This window comes from Halichoerus grypus, chromosome 10 (assembly GCF_964656455.1).
Source record: "Halichoerus grypus chromosome 10, mHalGry1.hap1.1, whole genome shotgun sequence".
Classification (NCBI taxonomy): Eukaryota; Metazoa; Chordata; class Mammalia; order Carnivora; family Phocidae; genus Halichoerus; species Halichoerus grypus.
In genome coordinates, this window is record NC_135721.1 from 64923176 (window position 1) to 64947869 (window position 24694).

General features: G+C 40.9%; 1 protein-coding gene across 2 annotated transcripts in view; it reads right to left on the reverse strand.

The window, feature by feature from the left end:
* SPTBN1 (spectrin beta, non-erythrocytic 1) overlaps positions 1–24694 on the reverse strand; it is a 192943-nt gene that overhangs the window by 138754 nt on the left and 29495 nt on the right. For both annotated transcript variants that reach the window (XM_036111377.2, XM_036111378.2), the window contains exon 2: positions 2433–2627. In XM_036111377.2, the coding sequence (XP_035967270.1) occupies positions 2433–2580 (148 nt within the window). In that variant the 5' untranslated portion in view covers positions 2581–2627. The remainder of the gene's footprint in view (positions 1–2432; positions 2628–24694) is intronic.

Consider the following 24694-nt stretch of genomic DNA (forward strand, 5'->3'; position numbering starts at 1 on the left):
AATAGGAAGTCAGATAACAAGAAAATTTCCTCCAATAAACAGATGGTTTTCCTGGTAACTACTGGATCCACTGAAAGCAATTCTTTTTCTAAACATCACTTAACCCAGAGGCAACACGTTTTCTTTTCATTAACTTTCATGGTTACTCATGACTTCTTCTAAACCACAAGATTTATTCCTGAGCCTTTTAAAGATCTTTTTTTTAAACATGTTTCAGTTACCCATTATCGATATTCTATACCAATGAGCTTTGAATCATTTTATATTTTACTGAATATAGAAAAATAGGAAAGTATACACTTGGGAGCCTGTCTGCCTTAGCCACTTATCAGCAGTGTGACCTTCGGCGAGCTACTTAATCTCTCTATGCATCAGTTTCCTCATCTATACACTGCAGATAATAGTAATGTCCCTCGTATATGGTTGTTATGGGATTAACTGTTAATATATACAATGCATTTAGAACAGTGCCTGCACACGGGAAACACCATGTTAAATGCTTACTATTACTATCATAACTACAGTAGTTCAGGGACCTAGATAACAGAGAGGGAAAGCCACCCTAGGAAGTGTTAGGACAACTGATCGATACTAAAGCCAGCTGGGGATCTCCCCTGGAACTGCAGGAAAGATCAGATACAAAGAGCAAGGAACTACTCTACAATTGCAGGTACAACTTTCCATACAAGAGAGGTAATGCGTAGTAGTCTACAACCAGAAAGTAAATGACTCATGATCAAAGGTAAGTGGCCACCGATATCATACTGATCTAAAGACTTAAATGAAGATTCAAGAAAAAGAGGTAAGAGATTAAGGTACAAATCGATCCACTGGCACCAGCCAGCCAGGAGCAAGGTTTCCATAAGGTTCCATGTTAATGAATAAGCTAGAAAATCTTCAATTCTAGAGTGACTACCTGGTTAATCATTCATTTATGCCCTCAAATCAGGCAAGCTCAAGAAAGATGGTTAAATCACCACCACTCAAGAGACAATTTATCCCTAAGGCAACTGGAGAATTTTCCTATAGCATTTAGTTGGCTGCATCCCCAGTATCCACTTCCCTTTTCCTGTTATATTCCAAATTTTCTAGCCAAGCTGTTCAGATGAGACTGACCCCTCCCCACCTCACCCCACAACCCCCCTCACTCCAGAAGTGTGTCAGGATTAGCTGATGTCAATCAGCATATCCTTTTCTCTGACTTTACTTGGAGAGAGATTGTGAGGGAGGCCTCTGGCCCAAGGCAGGATCAATCAGGCCAGTGAGACTGCTCCGAGGGCCATGGTAGAAGTACTGGGGCAGCAGAGGTGCTCTTTTCTCCTGGATATCCTTACAGACAGATCTGGGACCTGGGGCAGCCATCTTGGAACTACAAGGCCAAAAAATGTAGAGAAAGAAACTGGGCCCTGGTCACACTATTTAAGCCCAGGAGTAAGTCTTGCTTAAAGGCCAAATTTGTCTTCAATGTGACCGATACATTCTCTTTATCATTTAAACCACTTTGGGTTAGGTTTCCTTTTGCTTACAATCGAGAGAACTCTGAATGATACATGCATCATAATCAGATGACACCATAAAGGTAACAAGAAAAGTCAGCTATGCGAACAATTAACAGTAAACTTACCTGGCTGACATGGCTACAATTTATGGGTAACAATCAAAGACATTAAGAAAAAAAAAAATCATTAACCCACTTTTCTCATTTGGAAACCATTTGATTTGAAATCTCAAAGTTTATATGCAAGACCTTAAATAGACTCCACTTTGATCTCTGGTTTACATATATTCAGTATTGCTAAGTTTTCATCATGATGGAACCCGTTCTGGATTTTCAGGGCAATTTCAGGGCAAGACACTGCCCACCCCAACTAGGGTGAGGGTGAAAGCGTGTTCTAAGCATTCAACAGCAACAAGGGAGTGAGAAATCACGAAGGAAGGATGTGTTTATGCTAATTTTAATGAGTCGATAGCAAACTGACCTGTTATAGCATTAAACATGCCCTTACCAGATTAAGCTATTGCTTTTTTACATCTAAAACCCTTGCATGTGATACTAACCACCCTTGGTACCCAAAGTAAGTACTCTACTACTGTAACAAGTCAGGTCAACTAATATATCACAGGAACTAAGCACACAGGCTAATGGGTATATTTTTCTGTATATAGTCCAGTAGGCTGCATTATTTTGAAACATAAGATGAGTCAAGAAATTCTTACAAACCTAGAGCAGCTCCAAAAATCACTCAATCATTTTGGCCTTAGGAGGGACAGGTCTCCAAATATGGACCTGGCTATCTTACGCAACGGTCAGCTTGCCCTCCTGGCGCACACTGATGTGGAGGGGAGCTGACCTTCTTGAAGGGGAGACAGGGTGGGTGATTTTAAAGGGAGCCCTAAGGGCCGCTGGGCCTCTGCAGCGGGGCCGGACGCACCTGCCAGAGCCTTGATGCGGGAGCGCTCGAAGAGCCTCGCGGAGCTGTTCTCGTTGTCCCAGTCATCCACGTCCCAGCGGTTGTTGACATCGCTGTACTGCTGTTGGATCTCAATGTTGTCATAGTCTGTGGCTACTGTGGTCGTCATCCTGAACTGTCTCAGCTGCTCCTCCACATCAGCTCCTTCTTAGAGTTCTGTGACAAAGGGAAAGAAGACCCGATTTAGATGTCTAAAGTGCGCCGCGTTCCCAAGAAACCTGCTGGGTTAGAGGTGAGTAGAAGATGAGACAATTCCTACAAGTGAAGAACAGATTTCCGGGGTCAATCGAAGATAATTTGGAACATCAGCACTGCCTCAGAACAGGTGTATGACCTGGGCCAGGGTACGTAACATCTCTGAGCCTCAGTTTCCCCAACCATTAAAAAGGAAAGACAGTCTCCATGTTGTTGAAAGGACTGAATGAAATGACAGACACCCAATCCAGGGTGGGTTTCTTCCCTCTTTGTAAAGTTTAAGCTTTGCAATTTTAAAGTTTTATGGAAGCTGGATGAATACCTACTTGGGGCTTCTGAATGAACTCATTTATTTCTACTCTGTACCACCATAAACTATAACCTTTTAGCTTCTCCTGGAAATTCATAAAATGTTATATAAGAGAACAGGTTGTTTCACCTAAATATCTCATTTTCCTATTAGAAAACAGATGCCTAAGATCAAATGAGTTAGTAAATGTAAGTCACCAAGGACAGTTCCAGTGCACTGTAGAGGCTTAATAAGGAACGACTGCAATTATTTATATTGCAATTATTTACAAATTCTATGACCAAGACCCAGTTCTCAGGGACCAACCCAGGGCACAGTATTTTACAGGAACAAATAAGAAACAAGAACCTAGGCCTCAACTTTTGGTCCACTGCTATCTTCACTTTATCAAAATGCCCTCAGAGAATTATGAGAATACATTTAGCTTTAAATATAGCTTCTTCCCTCTTCAGTACAGCTATGATGCATCCACTGAACCGGAATGTACTGAGAACTTACTACGTGCTCAGCACTGTTTCAGATGCTAGGGATAACAGTAAACAAGATAAGGACTCAGCTCCAGGGAAGCCTATGGCCTTGTAGGAGGAGCCGGACAAAAAGCACACAAGAAAAGGCAAAATAGTTGCAAGAAAATAAAAAAGCGGAGGCAATAGAGTCGTGATCGACCACACTGTATTATAAACTTCAAAGTTGCTAAGAGACTAGATCTTACTGTTCACACCACCAAAAAAAAAAAAGAAAGAAATGCTAATTACGTGATGTGATAGACCCCGTTAGCTAATGCTACAGTAGTGATCATATTGTAATACAGAAATATATCAAATCAACATGTTGTTGATTTCCTTAAACTTACACAATGTTATACATCAAATATATCTCAATTTAGGAAAGAAAGAGAGATTGAGACTATTTCATATTTCAGATCTAGTGGTCAGGGAAGGCCTGAGTCAGTATTTAAAGTGAGATCTCAATGTCAAAAAGGAACAGGTCACGCCCAGATCAAGAGAAATAGCACTTCCAGGCAAAGGAAAGCCTTTATGTTGAGAAGCAGGATAGCTTGTTGGAGGAATGAAGAAGTCAATGACCCATATAATCACCCACCGTGGCTCAAACACAAGCATTTGGATGGAAGTAAAATCCTGGATACCAATCATGTAGACATAATCAATCCCAGCCATATAGACTTATTAGTAGATGAATTTTAACACCTACATTAGCAATTTACCAGACTTCATAAAAACACACAAAAAAATGACAGAAACCTAAACCAATAAGTATGTTATATTGATCTTACTGTTTGTCACTTTTAACGCCGAGTCATAACCCCCTTCAAAAAAAGAAAAGTCGATTGTGTCATGTACCATTTGACCTTGAAGGTGGTTAATTTTCATAACTACGTCAATACCAAAGACTTTCATAAAATTCAGCCTTGGAGGATGCCATCTCTACAGGAAAAAAAAAAAAAAAAGAATGTGAAGGTGCTTATGAATTCCAAATTTCTGAAAGTAGAGAAAGTGCAATTTAATCCAACCCAAGGTGAGATCGAAACACTACACACCTCTTGGGATTCGTGCTGGCTATTTGGCGCCACCTGCTGACCAATGAGAACAAGCCACACGAGGACCTCCAAGGCAGCCGCCAACCGGGGCTCCAACTCCCTCCACACCTGACTCCTAAGTGAGCCCGACTCCTACCATTTCCCCCATGCGTCCCTCTTCCTACCACTGACTTATCCCCAGATCAGTGACTGCTTCCCACAGATTTCTCAACAAGCAAGTGCTAATCCTTTCCCTAACCTTTAAATAAGTCGTCCAAACCACCTAAGCGTATTTTGTCCTAAAAATTCTTCTTTAATGGTGTTTGTTCTTTAACAACACCATTTTTCCTTAAAGAGGAAAGTGGGAATCAAAAGTCTGTGTACAAAAGGAATATCAATGCTATCAGTTATTCTTTTTATTCAGTTGTTTCACTTGAGTGTCTAAGAACTTGGATATCAGGATCATTTTTCTTCAAGATGCTCCATCTGTCCTAAGATAATATCCTTATCAAACAGCTGATTTTTTATAATGGAATCTTTTTTTTCCCCAGGGAAATGTCAAAGCAAAACATCCCAAACCCCACCAGGGCCACAGTGAAAGGGTGCTTCTAGGTATTCAATAGCAACAACGGAGTAACCTAAGGGTAAAGGAAAAGTCAGAGTCAAGGAAAGAAGTGGATAAGTGTGCCCAGAGCATGGGGATTCCAAAAAGCTCAGCACACTATAAACACCATTACCCCCAATCTACTTCAACAAGCGCCAGCTTAGAGGGAAGTTTATATCACACATGGAGGTGTCTCCAGTAGGTTATCTACAAAGGGCTAGATTTTCCCAAGGTGTTATCAGCCATGTGTCCCCACAGCCAGTGAGGTAATCTGTGCTTCTTAAATGGCTGAGGGGAGATTAGGAGGAGAGAAGAGTGGAGAGCCGACCATCCTGAAACTCTGCCTGGTGGGTCTGCCATTTGGAAAGCATGAGAGGACTATATAAGGTTGGCATGAAACAAGACAATCTCCTCTCCCAGAGAACGGCTCTCATTGCCCCAACGGGCTCAGTGAGGGCCCAGATTCTGACTGACTTGATCACCACAGCAGAAAGTCATTAAATAATCCCTGAATGAATAAAAATCAATAATATCCTGGGTGCGATACGAATAATACCCATGTTTTTGTGGCTAGGTTTTGGGAAGATCGTTAAAAACGCATACCTACCTTCCCTGCCCTAAGTCTGTGTGTCTGTATGTGTGTGTCTGTATGTGTGTAAAAACAAGGAATATTTAAGTCCAAGACCCCTCCACCAAATACTCTTCTCTAACCCTACATGCTATAAACTGGAATTTTCCAAAAGATACAAAAAAATTCCAAAGGTTCATCATTTTCTTCTTCGATAAGAAGACAATAATTTTATTTCTTCAACTGGCAGACCAAAACAGAAACAGATCAGGAAATGATTACCCTAGACCCAGAAGGCAAATAGGTTCCTCTAGCTCTTGCATGTGCTACACTACAAGGTCATAACCATCAAGAAAAAAACCAGAACATTACCATTCCAAGTTTCAGTAGTGTTCTATTAGTTCACCTCTTTTTTGATTAAAATTCCATATATCAATACCTGGCAAAGTCCAGAGGGAAAATATCTTATCTGCTTACTTCCCAAGACGCCAAATCTGTTTTCCATGTGACACAGGTATTAGATAAATGCACAGGTTTTTTTATTCTTTAGTTATCTCCAAGTTTCCTTCCACTGCCCTCTTCTGTTTCTGGATAAAATCTCCCCGGGTGATGTTACCCACCCCCAATCTCTGGCTCCTCCCCTATGCTGACAGCTGCTGCCTGGACAGCTAAGTGCAGGGGCCCTAAGGATCACCAGGTCAGTGTCTAAAACTAAACCCATAATTTCTCCCTCCAGACCCCGTCTCCTTTCCATCACTCCCTCACTGAATGGCACTCTCCTTTTTCCCAGTTACCTCAGCTAGACACCTTGCAGTCTTCCCTCATCTCTCCCTCTCCTCCCATCTTCAGCCCCCAAGGCTGCTTGTACCTCCTGACAATCAGGAGTTAGCTCAAGCAACAGTTTTTTCTTTTCTTTTCTTTTTTTTAAAGATTTCATTTATTTGAAAGAGAGAGAGAGAATGAGAAACAGAGAGAGCACATGAGAGGGAGGGTCAGAGGGAGAAGCAGACTCCTTGCTGAGCAGGGAGCCCGACGAGGGGCTCGATCCACTGACTCCAGGATCATGACCTGAGCCGCTTAACCAACAGAGCCACCCAGGCACCCCGAAACAGTTTTTTCTTTTTCCAGCAACTCACCTCCAATTTTAATCCCTACCCTTTCCCTGACATTGCCACCAGAGGGACCTTTCCCAAATATAAGTCCAATCATTTCATTCCTGACTAAAACCCACCGAGGCCCAAGCCTTCAGAAAAATGCCCAGAAACCTTTGAAGCAAAAGGGGACTCTTCACGAGGGGACTCTGACCAGCTCTCCAGTGTGGTCTCAATATTCCTGTCCTAAGCTCTTGTAGCTCCTGAAGGAAATAAGTCAGGCTCTTGATTTACCTCCAAACGATCGGGAAACAGCTTTTTCCTCTACCCACAAATCCTAGCTTAGGTATCACCTTACCGTAACTACCTCTTACCAGTTACCACCACTACCTCCTGGTGTGAATTAAGACAACCTTAGAGAACCCTGAATATGTCCTCCCTCCCAGACACCTTATACACCATTGACCTATCACTTAGCATTATAAGACTGTTTCATAAGTACTAAACTTCTATGTACTTATTGTCACTAGGCCATAGGCTCTCGAGGTCATGTTCCCATCATATTGTTCTTATATCTTCTCAACTCCTAGTGGGGTGCTCAGAAACATTAAATGCTTCCTGATTATTTATTTGTGCCTGGCTGGGTGGATGGGTGGGAGACTGGTAGGTAGAGGTCGGAAAGGTGAGGGCACGGGGACAATGTCAATTCAAGCTGCCACTCTGGTACTAACTCCATCAGGCACAAAGGCCAAAACACACACTCACTGGAGCTACATAGATCTCCTGGGCACCCTGCTTCCAAGGAAGTCACAATTTTAGACTAGTCACAATTTTAAACGTGAACATAGATTTAATAAGGTACTTCTCCATGTACATATTAACACTTAGGTTTCCCTTTTTAATTTAGTTTTAACCCATCAAAAGAATTTACTTTTTGTCTGAACTACTCAGATTTCAGAAAGTAAAAAAATGAGAAGAAAATGGGATTTTCACTGGCACTAAATACACACACACACACCCCCCACACACAAACACACACCTCCTTAATACCCAATTTTAATTAAAGGCTCTAATAAATTAAATTAAAATGAAAAAGGTAACTAATATTTGCCAATCCTTTTTGAGGAAGAAAACCATATGCTAACTATTTTGGCAGAAGCCACAGACCCAAATGTTCTGCAAACACTAAAAACCCTCCCACTTTACTCATAAAAGACTTGAAAAAGCATACACTGGACTGCTGGTGTGCTATCTTTAAAAAAAAAATTCTGCTCAGGGACTTTGAAGGGATCAAGCTGTGGGGTGTGACAATTTCCAGGAAGAGACCCAGGAGAGATCTGCCTCAGTCCTCTCAACTATTCTGTCTCCAAAAAGTAAGACTTGAGTCACACCCTATTTGCAATGTGTCCACTGAGGCATTCTGCAGCATGAATAAAATGGCCAACAAAGAGGAATATCTGCAAGAAACCACAGGGATGAATAAACCCAGCTAATCTGTTGTTATTCAGGTTCACAGAGCTAGTTTCACAATAAGGCCCAAGATTCCATCTTAAATATTCAGAGTTCTCTACTCACAAAACCAAGACATAAATGCTAAGTTCTAGTGTGACAACTAACAAAGTCACGCACCCAGTCTTTTATAAAAGTATCATTCACTTTTTTTTTTTTAAGTAAGCTCTATGCCCTACATGGGGCTTGAACTCATGATCCTGAGATCAAGAGTCACACGCTCTACTGACTGAGCCAGCAAGGCTCCCCAGTATCATTCACTTTTAAAATTACCAGTTGACTTGCAGCTTTACAGAAACACATCAACTACACAAAAAGCATGACACAGCTGTACAAACTAGCCAAAATTCATAGAATTAGACCATTCTGAGAGGAAGTATACTCAGAGACCTGTTTAATAATTAACCGTTGTTAACAAAGGTGGTCCTCAAATACTCTGCGCTAACTTTTGTCTGTTTATCAATGACAGAATAGGTTAAAATCTCCCACTGAGTGTGGATTTATCAAATTTTCCTTATAATTCCCTGGATACATACAAATTATAACTATTTTATCTTCTTGGTGGGCTGTTAACATCGAAATAGCCTATTTTCTCCCTATTCACACATTAACTCGTTTATTGATAATAATATATGCCTGGTATATTTTTTCCATTCTACTATTTCGCCTTCTATTTTGTTTTAGGTTTTAGTTATGTCTTTTATTTTTTTAAATCTAATCCAAGTTTTTCTGTCATTTTGTGGGCAAACATAATCCATTTACATTGATTAGGATTAGGGCCATATTTGATGTTTTAACCAACTTGCTTTCTATCTTAATTAATGAAATGGGGAAACTGGGGCCAAAGAGTTAAACAACTGGATCATGTCACACAGCTATGAGCCCAATATCTATAGTATCTTTGTCACCTCTGAATCCTGAGCCACAAGAACTCAATCTAATCTTTAAAATACAGAAAGCTGGGGGCGCCTGGGTGGCTCAGTCGTTAAGCGTCTGCCTTCGGCTCAGGTCATGATCCCGGGGTCCTGTGATCGAGCCCAACATCGGGCTCCCCGCTCAGCGGGAAGCCTGCTTCTCCCTCTCCCACTCCCCCTGCTTGTGTTCCCTCTCTCGCTGTGTCTCTCTCTGTCAAATAAATAAAATCTTAAAAAAAAAAAATAAAATAAAATAAAATAAAGTAAAATACAGAAAGCTGGTAAGTCTAACAACCAAAGAAAATGCTAATTGCATTTAAAATAGTTTAATTTTCATGCTGGCTTACTTTATGTGGGTATAGTGCTTTACTTGCTTTTTCATTCATTCCTTCCCAGAAACCCTTTGAGGTAGATTATATTATTAGCCCTACTTTATTAATTAATTAATTAATTAATTTTTTAAAGTAATGTCTACACTCAACCTCACCAGACACCAAATCTGCCAGCACCCTGATCTTGGACCTTCCAGGCTCCACAACCACAAGAAATAAATATTTGTTGTTTATCTATGGTATTTTGTCATAACAGCCTAAAGGCACTAAGACACCTTCATTCCCAATATTCAGAAATAACCTGTTTCCTACACAGATGAAAGATGCCCCCAGTAGGCTGATTCTAGTTTTATGAACAAAGTTCTAGGGACAAATTTTCCTTTTTAACATGGGCATGTTAAGCCAGGCTCTACTCTTTGGAGGAGCAAAATTAACCCTTATTATAAAGGAAATTAATTATTTTAGGGTGCCTGGGTGGCTCAGTTGGTTAAGCGACTGCCTTCGGCTCAGGTCATGATCCTGGAGTCCCTGGATGGAGGCCCGCATCGGGCTCCCTGCTCGGCGGGGGGTCTGCTTCTCCCTCTGACCCTAACCCCTCTCATGTGCTCTCTCTCATTCTCTCTCTCTCATATAAATAAATAAAATCTTTAAAAATAAATAAATAAATAAAAAATTATTTTAAAATATTTCACTAGCAAACAATACACTGACCATAATTCATTTTCTTTTAAAGCAATCTATTAAAAAGAATCTTCCATCACTATGGCTTAATAACATAGTACACAATGGCCAAGAACAGATTTCTACAACAAGAAGGAGTATAATGCAGGGGGGAAACAAGGCATCTCTCTGACCTCCCTCCACTTTATAGGGTAAACTGCACAGTAGAACAACAGAATTATAAACAGATTATTATTTGACTGCCTTAAATGAAAGGAAAATTCTTAATATACTGAATAAAAATTTATTCTTTTATTATTTATACATTAAATTTTTAAACAAAGTACCTTATTTCTTTTCTTTGCCTGCCTATGATACCATTTAGATTCTAAATATATATCTGCAAGCCCTAAAATTTGTTTAGACTAGCTTTATTTTGAAAAGAGAAAGATTAGCTCTTCCATAACCTATGAATCAAACAAAAAAATTCAGTAATTTCTACTAAATGTATGGCTATCCTCATTGGCAGTTAAAGGCCAAACTTGGTTTTGTTCTCCTTTTGGAGAGGAGCAATTAGAATTGAAATCATTAACTCAATGCAGACTTAACACTATGATCTGATGGCCAATGTGGGGTTTCTGAGTCACCATAAATAACTATTTTGGTCTCTTACTCCCAGATAGTTTTAAATTACAATATAGGCATAATGGTACTGCTGCCAAAATGCTGATCCCGAATTTCAGTGAGTTTGGCATTTCACTGAGTTATTGTTTGTGAACTATCGTAAGTCAGTATCACGCGTGCCCAAACAATAGAGAAGCAATAATGTGCTTTCTATTTGGAAAGCTGACTTTTCCTTCTAGAGTAGCCCAGTGCCAAAATTCTCTGCAAATCTATCACATGAAAATGCATCTCTCTACTACCTGGAATAGTGATCAAATGAAGGAAATATGTAAAATTGCAATGAAAAGCAACACTACAGGAAATGAATGAGGCGCGCGCGCGCGCACACACACACACACACACACACACCCTAAGCTCCACAAGGGTCAGGATCCTCTCTGATCTGTTCATTTTTATACCAGCAGCACCAGCATCGTGCTCAAGACAAAGCAGGTGCTCAAAATCAATTATGAAGTAAAATGGGCAGGTGGTAGGAGCAGTGTAACTCCAGAGCAATCTAACTCTGAAATACAATGCTTCTTTCTGCCTACACAATATGTATCCTGGACCCCAATAAAATTCTCAGTGTTACATAAGGCGCAGCCTTGTCTTCACTCGGTTTCATTTAGAAAAGGACGAATTTTTGCAAGAAGTTTGTTTTCAAATGTTGCAAAATGAGACAGGTCATATTTGAATAGGAATGGAATAACCACTAATTTCACAATCTCATTTGGGATATATATATATATATATTATACAAATTATCAATATTTATATATATTATAATAAATTATATACATTAATAATATTAATATGTTGGCATAAATTTAAACGTGTAATTTATATACATAGTATATATTAATATATATTATTAAGATGTTAATAAATATATATTTATTATAGATATAAATAAATATTTAAATAATGTTTTAAGAATCATGCCCCTTTGAAAATCATTACGCTTTGTAAAGTGACCTAAATCCTAGGCATGTCTAATATCCAAATTTCCAAAGGTTTAAATATTACTAGTTAAATTTTCTCAGAGAACAGTTCAAACAATTCTCATTGCTTGGGTTAACGCTTCGGCAGCAAGCCTTTCCCCTGTGTATACCTGGTAAATGTTTCCCAAACTTACTTAGAACTTTGTAACCTTTCAAATGAACAAAATGAATAAAGGTTAGGCTATGATACTTGAAAAGAAAAAGTGACATTAATTCCAGAAAAAACATTCATATAATTATCATTTTAACACGATCAAACTTCTATTACTAAAATTTGTTTAAATCTGATCAATTTGAAGAAACTTTGAAAAAAACAACAACAACGTTTAACAATTTATACAGGCTGAAATCCATTAGAATTATGCATGTTACTTTCAAAAGCTTGATTCCAAAGGTGCTCAATATGAAGTTTGGTAACAAAGGTCAGTTAAAGTAAATGCGGAGATCCATTTGGCTTTCCAGAATATTTAAACACTGTTATATGAGAAAAAGGAGCCACAGTGTTTAAAATGTTCCCGTAAGTTTAGAATCATGGAGGAGCTCTCTGATCTGTAACTAAGAGCATGCATTCATCACAGGTGACCAACCACAAGTAAGTACATATCTACCACAGGGCCAGACCATAATCTGACCAATTGAGCCGACAACCCAGCACCCCACCAAACTTGTCACAAAGGCACAGAATAAAGCATGGCCTATCCAAAGCTACAGGGCCATGGGCCTGCAATTCAAATTTGCTATTGCTCAAATCACTTCAAAATGAGAATAAGATCTCAGCTGGTCAAGTCCTTAATCAGGTTCAAGGGCAAAGGAAACCAGCAACTTTCCTTGTTCCCCCAACAGCAGAAAATAGGCTTAAAAGAACAAGAATGAGAGCATCCAGAGCATTCTCTTTAAAAGCTCCCTAGTGATATGATTTTGGAAACTGCATTTTTGAACTCCTCGTCTGAACAAAATCAAGCCTAGACTTTCATCTCCTTGAAATATGTTATTAATAAACCAGTTTTCTACTTCCCAAAATATCTACAACATAACATGCATTTTGTTTATCCTGTTTCCAAATGCTTTCAAAGAAGTTACTTCCTTTGCCAAACTCAGCAACAGAGTCAAGAATGAACAGGAAGGCAGGGCAAATGAGAGCTGGAGGCAATAAATTCTGCCAGCATTCTGATTCTGTGCAGAGAGAAAATCAGGGGCTGGGTATCCCAGCAGTGGCTGGATATTTAGGGATGTCTGAGCGAACTCTGATGCTCTCTTTCATGCCATCAAACGCTAATGCCAATCCAAAAAGGATCCTGTAATCAAGGACGGCTTTCTGATATCATCAGCAATAGAACTATTATCTTTTAATAATTTGTGATTTTAAAGATTGGGACAACAGAACCAGATCAGCCTAAACATAGGAAGGCTCTTCGGAAGCTCCCAGTCCCAACCCCAGGCCTCCCATTATATGCTCTTGTGTCTTTTCCTCATGGCACATACCTATAGCATTTAAATAATTACATGTGTGATTATTTGTTAAATGACTATCGCACCTTATATACTATACTCTCCATGAACTATTAGGCATTTCTCTCTTTATCCATGTATCCCTAGATACAATACGTAGCACATAGCAGACAATAAACATTTAGTGAATAAACTTTAAAATTATCTCACCTTCCAAGAGTATTATAAGCACTTTCCCTACCAAAACTGCTGTAACAAGGGAAAAGAAAAATCCAATGTATCCAAAGGCAAATTTGTTCAAATGAAAGCTGTTAAACACTAAAAACAAATATAACCCAAAATCTGAAATAAACCCCTAAATGGTCAAGAATCATCTGCATTTCTTTTTTTCTTTCTTTCTTTCTTTTTTAACTATATTTACCGCATTACAACTTTTAACTTCCTTTACTGACCAAAAGAAAAACTAACTTCAAACAGCAACTTCAAATTTCTATTTAAATTACAGAGATGAATTTCCCAAGTAAAAATCTCATCGTGGGCTGAACAGCCATCCTCAAAGGGTGTTGACTCGAAGATGAAAGCGTGGTGAGGCAGGTTCATAACCCAGGGCCCAGGCACAAACAATACATTCCTCACTACCTTAGAAAGTATACTTAGCACAGTAAAGGACCTTGGACCAAGAAGAGACTCAAAACTGTTCGAAAACACACACCATAGCCCATTTAGACATTTAAAATACCCCAAGTCGGAAGAGGTGAAAATGAACAGCAGCCCAAAGAAAATGTGGTAAGCTCAAAAATAAAGTACCAGCAGAAGGTAGTCTACACAGAGCTGGCTCGGTTGTTAGGAAGGAAGCAATCACGCCAGGGCACTGCCCAACCCTAGAGTACTGAGAAGGGGGTAGGCAGGCTGTAGGAGAGCTGGGAGTCCAGGTCCCGGAGCTAGGACCTCCCAGGGGAGAAAGTCTTAAAGGGACACTGGGCGTCTATCCTCAAGGAGCTTTAGGAGGCCTCATGTGAGCACTGGCACAAACTCCTTGGCAGACAGGAAGCAACAAATTCAGAGTGACTCAGGGTTAGAAGGCGCTTTCTAACAACTCGAGCTCTCCAAAAATGCAGAGGGTTGGCCGGAGAGCAGGGAGTTCACCCTATCACCAGCAGTTCACACAGGGTGGGGAAGTACCATTTGACAGGGAAGCTAGAGAGGAAACCAAGTACTGTGTGGGAAGCCGGGCGACATGAATGCTAAGCGCCCTTCCAACCAGCAGGCCTCTATGATTTGGTTAACCACAAAGTATTTACCATTCTTGTGATCAGTACACTGTAGTAATACTACAGGACGTGAAATGTGGTTCCCAAGGTAGGCACGATACTCTCTTCCATGGGGCTCAAGGGATATTTCAAAAGAATGACTTTTCCATTCCTATTTTTAACCGAATCTCTACTACCTTAATTATAGCCGTTCTTTGTGTTTCCACATAAAGTATCTGCATCCCCTTTAAAACAAAAGTACTCTTCTGCAAACATTTATAAATATTTTCATTGGGTTGCACAACCCTGCTGGGAAAAAAAAAAATGGGCAAAAAGTTTTGAAACTGGTTTTTACATTTTGATGAAAACATTAATCTTAAGCACACCACTGAAAATATTTATTAAAACAATTGTTTTAGAAGGCAACTTTATATTTTTATTAATATCATAGGGTACCAAGTAAAACACAGGTTCATTTAAAAAATTTTTTGATTAGAAAATACTTCCTACGCTGGCATAATATCTCTGTCACTCGGAGCATATTACTGACTCTCGTGTTGTCCTAAGCAAAAGGCAGAGACATTCTTGACATCTTAATAAGATGTGAAAAAGCAAAAGTTTTTATTTAAGAAAGTTGGAATGTCAAAATATAAAACAGCTTGTGCTTCATAAATCCTTTGTTTATACTGTTTAAATGAAACCTCTCTTTGCTTCTTCAGATTGGAGGGAAGGGCATTAAGTTTCAAGTAAGTTTCCTTAAGAAATTACTCTGTGATCCTCCTGATCAGATTTCTGCTCTAGTGGAGGGGATTTAAACTCATCAGTCCTGCTGAGGGTACTTAAAAGTCAATGCACACACATCCAGCATTGGTCATTTTGCAGCTACATGCTGACAAAATGAGGCTGATACTCAAAAAAATGAGTTGGTGACAAACCAAACAAATAACCAAGGTACTGGGGGTGCCTGGGTGGCTCAGTTGGTTGAGCATCTGACTCTTGATTTAGGCTTAGGTAATGAATCTCAGGGTCCTGGGATCAAGCCCCATGGTGGGCTCCATGCTTGGCGGGGAGTCTGCTTGAGATTGTCTCCCTCTCTCTGTGCGCCTCCCCCCACTCATACTCTCACTCTCTCAAATAAATAAATCTTTAAAAAATAAATAAATAAATAACCGAGGTACCACATGAGCTACAGAATTTGTTTTGCTATGGCTGTTTTAAATGCAGTTCCTAGAAGTTCCTTATCTCACCTGCTTTCTATAGGCAGATCATGATTGCACCAAAACATTTCTGAAAAAAGTGAACTGATACATTTGGAAGCACCAAGAAAGGGTGGGAAAGTCATTCGCTGTAACCACACTCAGCTATGGGATGATGAAAAATTAGGCATTTAGCAGTTTCTCTGCCAGAAGTTGGCTGATTTTATTTTCTGGTGATGTGCATATATTTTTGATCCTGCTGTTTTGCTCAAAAAGGGTTGGTATGTTCAAAGACTAGGCACAAAAGGCCTGTTTTTGAGACTAGTGATGATGAGAGCAAGGATCAAAACAGTGACCTACAAGGATGGTCATTTTCATGCTTATGGTGATTTCTTGCCTCTAAGCTTTGGATACTTTTAAATTCTGCTGTGTCCCGCAGATCCTCCAGGGGAAGGAGTGGGCAGGCAGCAGTGCCAGAGACTTCTCTGAAACACAACTTGCCCCACTGGGCCTAGAGGAGGACAACAGGGAGGGAACTGGTCTGCTTCGTTTGCTCTGACTACAAAGGCACTAACCCACTGAGCAGAGACCCCTCACACTATGGAAGGCGGCCAGTGGCTTACACAGTGTAGTAAAGACTGGCCAAGTTCCCATGAGATCAACCTATCTTCTAATGGAGCATGCAAAGAAATGGAGACTCCAGGCTTGGGGGCAGGTGAGACTAGTTGACCAGGATCCAAAAATTATTATTTTTTTTAATTAATCAGTTCAATAGAGTGAGCTCCACAGGGCAAGATTTTTTTAACTTAGCAATCACTGACCAGAAGACTAAAACGTACCCAGTGGTTTAAACCCCTCTTTGTGTAAAATCCAGGGTGACTGCGGTGCCAGGAAAGATGCCAGCTACAGAGGCAGGGAATACAGTGCTCCCCTTGCCTCATGACCACAGAGGGAACATGGCAGTGACTACAAGTGCACTCTCTCCTTGAGGTGAGCGGGCTGATGTACTAGCTCAGGAGTCTACAGAGCTCCCTCTTGACTCCTAATGAGGACAAAGCCAACAAGCGCTGGTCCTCTTCAACCAAACTGCTCACCGCTCACACACTCTCTAGGAAAGTTCCTCAAGAAGTTCCAGAAAGTTCCTGTTTTCTCAAGAAGTTCCAGAAAGTTCCTGCTAACCAGCTCAACAGGCTTTACAAATGAGGGGGGAGACCCTCCCTGTTGCTTTCAGTATACATTCCAAAAAGACACACACACACACACACACACACACACACAGAGCAAAGCCAGAGTATGCCCTTGGTTTTGCATTGAGACAGATTTTTCATTAACACACCTCTGACTTCAACCTAAATCCATTAATCTTTCTCTATGTACAGGACCTTGCAGGAAAAGCAGGCTGGGATCTGTCACCCATGCATACACATCCCAGCCCCAAAAGGTATTCTCTGAAGTATTTATTTCATTTCCTCTAAACAGCAGGAGGTATCTTGCCTCTCCGCCATGCCTCCCTATGCCATGCCTCCCCATGCCTCCGTTGCCAGAAATAGACAGCAATGTCAGGAGCAGGCTCCTCTGATGCAAACCAGCTCCTCCCGGAGGAGGGGTGGGCAGGGACAGCCAGACCACTCTGTCGGCCTGACCACCCCACAGCGCGAAACTGATGCCAGCTGCCCAGTACCGGCTACACTGCTCAGGTCTCTGGAACCGGCTCCTGACAAGAATAACACACCTTCACCATCAGCTTCCAGATCATAGCAGAGGTGAGGTCTTTAGGGCCTGAAAGCAGAAAACCACCAGCTTCCCCATCACAGCTACCCTCTCTCATGGGAGGGGGAGGGGGGCATTTCAGAGGCCAGTGAGTGCCTTTTAGATAAGAGATGGATCAATTCTGACTGACATCCTGAAAAAGAAAAATACACATTTTTGTTTTCTTCATTTTCCTCATTTCTCCGAGTTTTACATTTGGAAACGGATGCTGTCATATTACAAGAATTAATGGCAGGTCTGGAAATGAACCAAAGCCCTTGAATCCAGTTTTGCTCTAAAATGCAAGTGTTTTTCTATCAAATGTTCCAAAATATGCTAATGATCACCTGCAGCACAAATTTTCAGAGAGCTGTGCACTTACCAAAAATGTGACCAAATTTGTCTCAAAGAAAGTCTCTATGCACAAAAGTCACTCCGTATCTCAGCTTCCTTTTGTCCCACAACTCCCCAGCCCCTCCTTTGTGCTCTCCGCTCTTCAGAGGCTTCATCCCCCAGGTAGGCTGCCCTGCTGGTGCCCTGTGCTGGGGCAGGGGCGTGCCACGTTACCACCCTCCACTGCGCAGCAGCAGCACTGACCTGATCAAGTGGCCAGCAGAAGTAGGCGAGCAAACAGGGCATTTTATTTTATTTTTTTAAAGATTTTATTTATTTGACAGAGAGAGACACAGCGGAGAGAGGGAACACAAGCAGGGGGAGTGGGAGAGGGAGAAGCAGGCTCCCCGCTGAGCAGAAAGCCCCACACAGGGCTCCATTCCAGGACCCTGGGATCATGACCTGAGCCGAAGGCAGACGCTTAACTGACTGAGCCACCTAGGAGCCTCATAAAAAGAGCATTTTAGACAAAATCTCCAACACAATAAGGGCTGGAACAGGCCAATTCAGAGTCCATGGGGTCCAATCCTCTTTCTGATACCGCAGACCCGCACCTTGCTGTCCAGCCCCGTTAGCACTTAATTCTTTAAACTATCCTTAATGGATACAAATAGCATTAGAAATTGTCAGTTATGTCAAACATTGCCTAAATAATACATACTAGTCCCTAAAAGGGGAGAAAGAGGCTTCTCAGGTATGTGAAAGTGGCTATTCCAAAGACTATTCTGTGATAAACAGCAACTGATCTGGAAGCTGCCATCTCATTTTAGCTAATTACAAACCTCTTTGTTTCTGGAAAAAAAAAAAAAAAAGGAGAATCTGAGGCCATTTATCAGGCCTCTCACTGAGGAATGTGGTAGCTCCTGTAGGAACACGGAGGAGGGCAGTTTTTACTTGGATGAAAGGGACAGGGTGATCAATGCTTCAACCCCTCACTGGGGTCCTACCCTGTTGCTGCCTGGTCAGGCTCTCCCCAGGGCCAGGAGGCTGGGGAGCTCACTAGAGATCTAGGAATCAGAGAGACTCTGACATCCCTTCCAGAAGCCAGTTATCCCATGTTCAGGTCGGTCCTAGAAGGGGCCTTGGGACAGGTCATCTTGAGGCTCAAGGCCTCAGTTTCCCCATCTGTAAAGAGATAAGTCTGGACCGGAACAGTGGGTCCCAGACCCAGCCGCACATCTCAATCCCTTGTGATGATTCTGTGACTTAATTAGGCTCAGGTGTATTTGGGATTTAGATTTTCTTCCCTCTTGTTGCCTGAAACATGAATCTCACAATAAAATATCTTAAATGAAAATGTTGTGGTTATTTAAGTCTCCAGCTAACAAACGAGGCTACGTGTCATTGTTTTCTTTTAAAATGACCAACTGCCTAAAACATTTGTTCATTCCCTCATTTTTAGCCTATTGTAGAGCACAGAAAAGTACAAAACAAATCTTAAGACATGAACAATTAACATAACAAAAAGTGAAAAGAATTATAATACCAAGATGCCAAAAATACTGATTATATTTCAATTACTATTCGCACTTTCATCTGGAAAACATATCCTTCACTGGAAAGTACCCAGTTTAACAGCTGCATTGCTTTTTCAACTTTCACAAACACTCCAAAAGTTAGCCAAAACTCGGGGTTGGCTGCCGTCCAGGGTCTTATTGTTATGTACTATTAGTTCATAGTGAGAAATGTGGGCTAAGGAAGGGAGAAGGTGAAGGAACAACAGGGCTTCATAATCATGTGCAGATGTGAACGTTCCTGAAGGTTTATCTGCCAGAAAATGCCTCCCATATTACTTCCATTACCTGCAGCCTTTATTAGTTTAATTAGATAATTACAAATATTGTGTTTTTAGGACATCATTTAAAGACTTAACTTGAAACAATTTTTCTTATGTCAGAGGCTGGCACTTTAATACTTTTCATATGTAAAGCAAACTGGTGGGTTCTCTTCCCCTCCCTCCCCTCTTTAAGCAAGCGCTGAAAGCAAATCCACAGGCAAACCGCCAGTCAACCTTCCTTCATTATGTCCACTTCTTGTCAAATCAATTATGGTTCAAAAGCCTCTCACTTTTAGTACTTCATAAATGTTGGGACATTATTTTTTTTTAAAGGTTTATGCAAACCAAATGTAGTGACATGGTCCAGCACAGACTTTTCAATCTCATGAACCTGTAAAGTTAAACAAATAAACAAAAAAATGAAGGGACCAATGTGGGTTTCCAACTTTCATTTGGTTAAGGGGTAAAAATTAAAACAAACACAAAAACTACTCAATCACATTGCCACTATTTTATAAACGGGACCCCAAATAGGAGAAGGATAATCACCTGCGAATGGAAAGATCAGTCCTTTACTGCAGAGAACACAGGGTAACTTTGCACCCAGGCCTATGAAGCAGGCAATGAGCGCCTCGCGACACACCTGGACGGACCCACAGGTGCAGCAAGAAGCAGGAGTCAGTGGTGAGAAGACGAAAGCCGAAAGCACGACTAGCTGGCCAGGAGCAGGCACAGATGCTCCAGGTTTCCAGGTCTACACCTAACACTGACCCTACTTCTGAAGTCCCATCCTCTTCTAAAAGTTCCATATCCGTTAGATGACAAAACTCCGCCAGACCGTTATGTATTTTCTTGGGATGAGGGACAGGAACAGGCAGGTCTCTTTTGCCCCTCCAGTGTGTATCTCCAGCACCCAGCATTACACGTGGTACAATGTAAGTGCTCGATAAATATTTATGGAATGAATGACTTTCCTGATCTCCACAGTATTTAGAGGGTTTTAAGAAAAATGCACTGATCACTGATGCCTGGGAGCTTCTTGAAAGAAAATACTATATGAATCGGGTTTTTTAACTTTATGGAGGTATGTACGTTTGCATTATTTAACGTTTACATAGGTCTATGTGCCAGGCCTAAAGCCCTTTACACACATTAACTCATTTAATCCTCAACCTTTTGTATTTTACGATGAGAAAATTGTGGCACAGGTCAAAGGTCAAAGAGGTAACCTTCGTGGAGTTGGGACTTGAACCCAAGTGATCCAAATGCTGAGTCTACTATGCTGTCCAGTATGGTTGCAAAGAGCCACGTGTGGATATTTACATTTAAATATATTAAATAAAATTTAAAATTCAGCTCCTCAGTGCACTAGCCATATGCACTAAGAAGGCACATGTGGCTCGTGGCTACCTACTGCGCAGCGCAGATACAGGACACTTCCATCACTGCAGGAAGCCCATTGGAAGCACTGGTCTATGCTCTTAAGATTAAAACTCTATCACTGCCTCATGATTTGGGTTTGGCTCCAGACCTGAAGTCCCATCTCCATGCCTAACCTAACCTAATAAAACATAACACAAAGGTTTTTCCAATGGGGACTCTAACACCTACTCTTTAAGCAAAGATATATAAAAGCAAGTTGACAGCAGCATGACCCTTGATGGATGTCCTCAACAAGAAAGCCAACAAAAAAAATATTTTTTTCCTTTGTTATTCTCTACTCTTCTCCTGGCAGGATGTTCCCAGAAACGGTCTCTGGCTGCAAGCTCACTGGCCCACACTTGCACCTGTCCTGCTGTGAAGGACTGAAACCCTGTATTTATGGATTTTGTAAGCAGAGTTCAGCCAGAGGGTAGCCATTCCCAAAATTCAGTTCTCAAAATATTTGCAGATATTTTTCAAAATGTACAAATCACAGCACATAAGGTTCTTTCTGTAACACAAGAAACGAAATTTTTGTTCTTGAGGCAGCCTTTAAATTCTACGTCCTGGGGAAGGATTCAGGGTGAGCTGCCATGAAGGTGGGGGGTTGGTTGGAGGGGGTTATGATTTCTGCCAATTCCCGAAATAGTTGCACCTTTAAGAAAAAGGCGGTTGTTAAGGGTCAGTTACCTAAGAAGGGTAACACACCAAGTCACCATTCAATGCAACATCTGAATTCAAAGGGCCGTGAGGCAAAATGAGACCCTGGACAGGTGAATTCTGGTAAAGTCAAGTCCCAGCACCAACGGGCATGACTTTCAAGAGGTAAGGAGGAAAATTTATAGGGTAGGGGGCAAGTCTCAAGGGAAGAAGGAAGGATCTCAAGTGGGCTTACAGGAAGACCGGGGAAAGAAAACAAATTCACAGCTCTGCTGTGGCTGAACTTCCCAGTTGTAGAATTCTGACTCTGCATTTGTTAAATGAAGTCAATGGGAGATCCATAACACAAGATATTCATCATTCCTTCTCTCCCTCTTCTAGGCCAAGCATTTCTTATGATGCTCATTTTCAGAAAACCCTAGAGGGTTCCTCACAGAAACTTCAGAGGTTCCCTGAAAGGACTTGCATCCGCTGGGTCAAAAGATGACTGGTTTGTCTGGCACTGCAAAAAACAGAGGAAGCCGGTATGCTGGTTCCTGGTGGGGAGCCAAATACCCACAACGAGGAGCTGAGTGTGCACAGATGTTGGATCTTCACGTTCCACACCACACGTTTATCCCTATCCACACCACACGTTTATCCCTAACCACACCACACTTTTCCTCAACACCTATTTCCATAAACATATGCCCAATCATCATTTTCAATAGCTGAGCAGTTTTCTACAGTATGGATATACTATCAACTATTTAACCAAGTCCCTACTATAAGACACAACTTTGTGGACAAGTATTCTCAATATTTTTTTATGAATATGGCAGTATCATTGCAACCTTGTCCATTATTTTCTAAGGATAAATTTCTAGAAGAGAAATCTATTGCTCTACAGAAAGGCACTTCCCACCAGCACTACAAAAGACGGCCTATTTCCCCTCTACTATGAGCAGCATCAAGCATTACAGTTAAGTTCACTACAGGTCACTAAAGTAGTATCTCACAGTTATTTTAATTTGCATGTCGGTACTTAAACTAGTGACATGACACTGAATATGTTTTCATAATCTAAATGGATCACTTATTTGGATAAGCTACTAACCTTGCCTTCAGTTTATTGATCTGTAAAACAGGAAAAATAATTGAACCTCTATCTCACAGAACTGTTTTGATAATTGAGTTAATGCACATAAGATATTTACAATACAAAGAATATTCAAAACTATTAACTATTATTGTTATTCATACTTTTTAACTTATTTCTGATATATATACTTTTTAACTTATACTTTTTTTTTTTAAGATTTTATTTATTTGAGAGAATGAGAGAGAGAGCATGAGGGGGGGAGGGTCAGAGGGAGAAGCAGACTCCCTGCCGAGCAGGGAGCCTGATGCGGGACTTGATCCTGGGACTCCAGGATCATGACCTGAGCTGAAGGCAGTCACTTAACCAACTGAGCCACCCAGGCGCCCTATACTTTTTCTTTTTAAGATTTTATTTATTTATTTGACAGAGAGAGACACAGCAAGAGAGGGAACACAAGCAGGGGGAGTGGGAGAGGGAGAAGCAGGCTTTCTGCTGAGCAGGGAGCCCGATGCGGAGCTCAATCCCAGGACCCTGGGATCATGACCTGAGCTGAAGGCAGATACTTAACAACTGAGCCACCCAGGCACCCCTTATTTATACTTTTTAACTTATTTCTGATAAGGAAGAAATCTTCCTTTGAAAAAACAGAGTTCACATCAGTGGTTGCTTTTTGTGAACACCACAGATGATATAATGATCACTGAGTAACAAAGAACCACTGTATGTACCTGTGTGTAATTCTAAAAATGGACCTCCCTCCCCTTTGTTTAGTAATAACATCCAGTAGACTAAGGCTATTTTTCTGTAACATAAAAAAATACATGTTTGAATAGAATTTTAACAAACTGTATATTCTTTGATTTCCTTTTTAAATAAAATCCTGATGTTCTCAGAATTTTAAAAATGTTTTAACACACACAAAAAAAAAAAACCCAAAGGGAGCTTGGTTAAATAAATCATGATATATATATATATATATATATATATATGTAATATGTAGACTCTCATGTATAAAAGAAAAACAATGATATTTTATACGTATATGTCAAATATGGGACAATTCTCAGATGAAATAGCAGGTAACAAAATATGTATGTTATGATTCATTTTTGTTTGAAATCACATATTTATCTGGAATAGTATACACCAAAATGTGAAAAGTTAGCACCGGGTGGTGGTACAAAAGGCAATTTAAATTTTCTTATTTTTCTTAAGAAAACTTTATTTTCCTTAGTTTCTACAAAGAGCCTTTAATTTTTGAAACGAGACATTTTAAGTATTTGTACAGGTGGGATTCCAATGTGGTGTGCAGTTTCCTGGACAGAGCACCACCTGGCAAGACAGTTCCCTCTTGGATAACAAGGTTCTCTCCGACACAAACAGTCTTTGGACAGACTGGGGAGTAGCACCGCCTAAGGATCCCTTGAGTTCTAAACCTGAGACTCCTGCCTCCTCATTTTCCCAGATATGGGTCAGGGCTCTGAGCTGATTCTGTCTTTTCCCTGCTGACCAGCCATCAGCGATGCTCCAGGGCTTTCAACACTCTCCAAACTCTAGGATAAGCACACAAGGCCCCCATTCTCCGCATCTCATGCCCTGCCACAAACCCACACACACCCTCCCTCCAGGCAGTTCCCACACTGCTCAACACCCTCTCACATTCCGCTCAAGCTCACCTCCTGCAGGGCCTTCACTGTACCCTGATGCCCGTATCTGACACAGCACCCCGCACCTGGACTACATTGCAGGCCCATCCTTGCCTACTTTCTTGACTTTGAGTGGGTTGGGGGGGTACAACAGAGTGGTGGGGCCAGCAGACAGGAGGATGGGGGGACTTACTGAGGTAGAGATGACATAAAAAA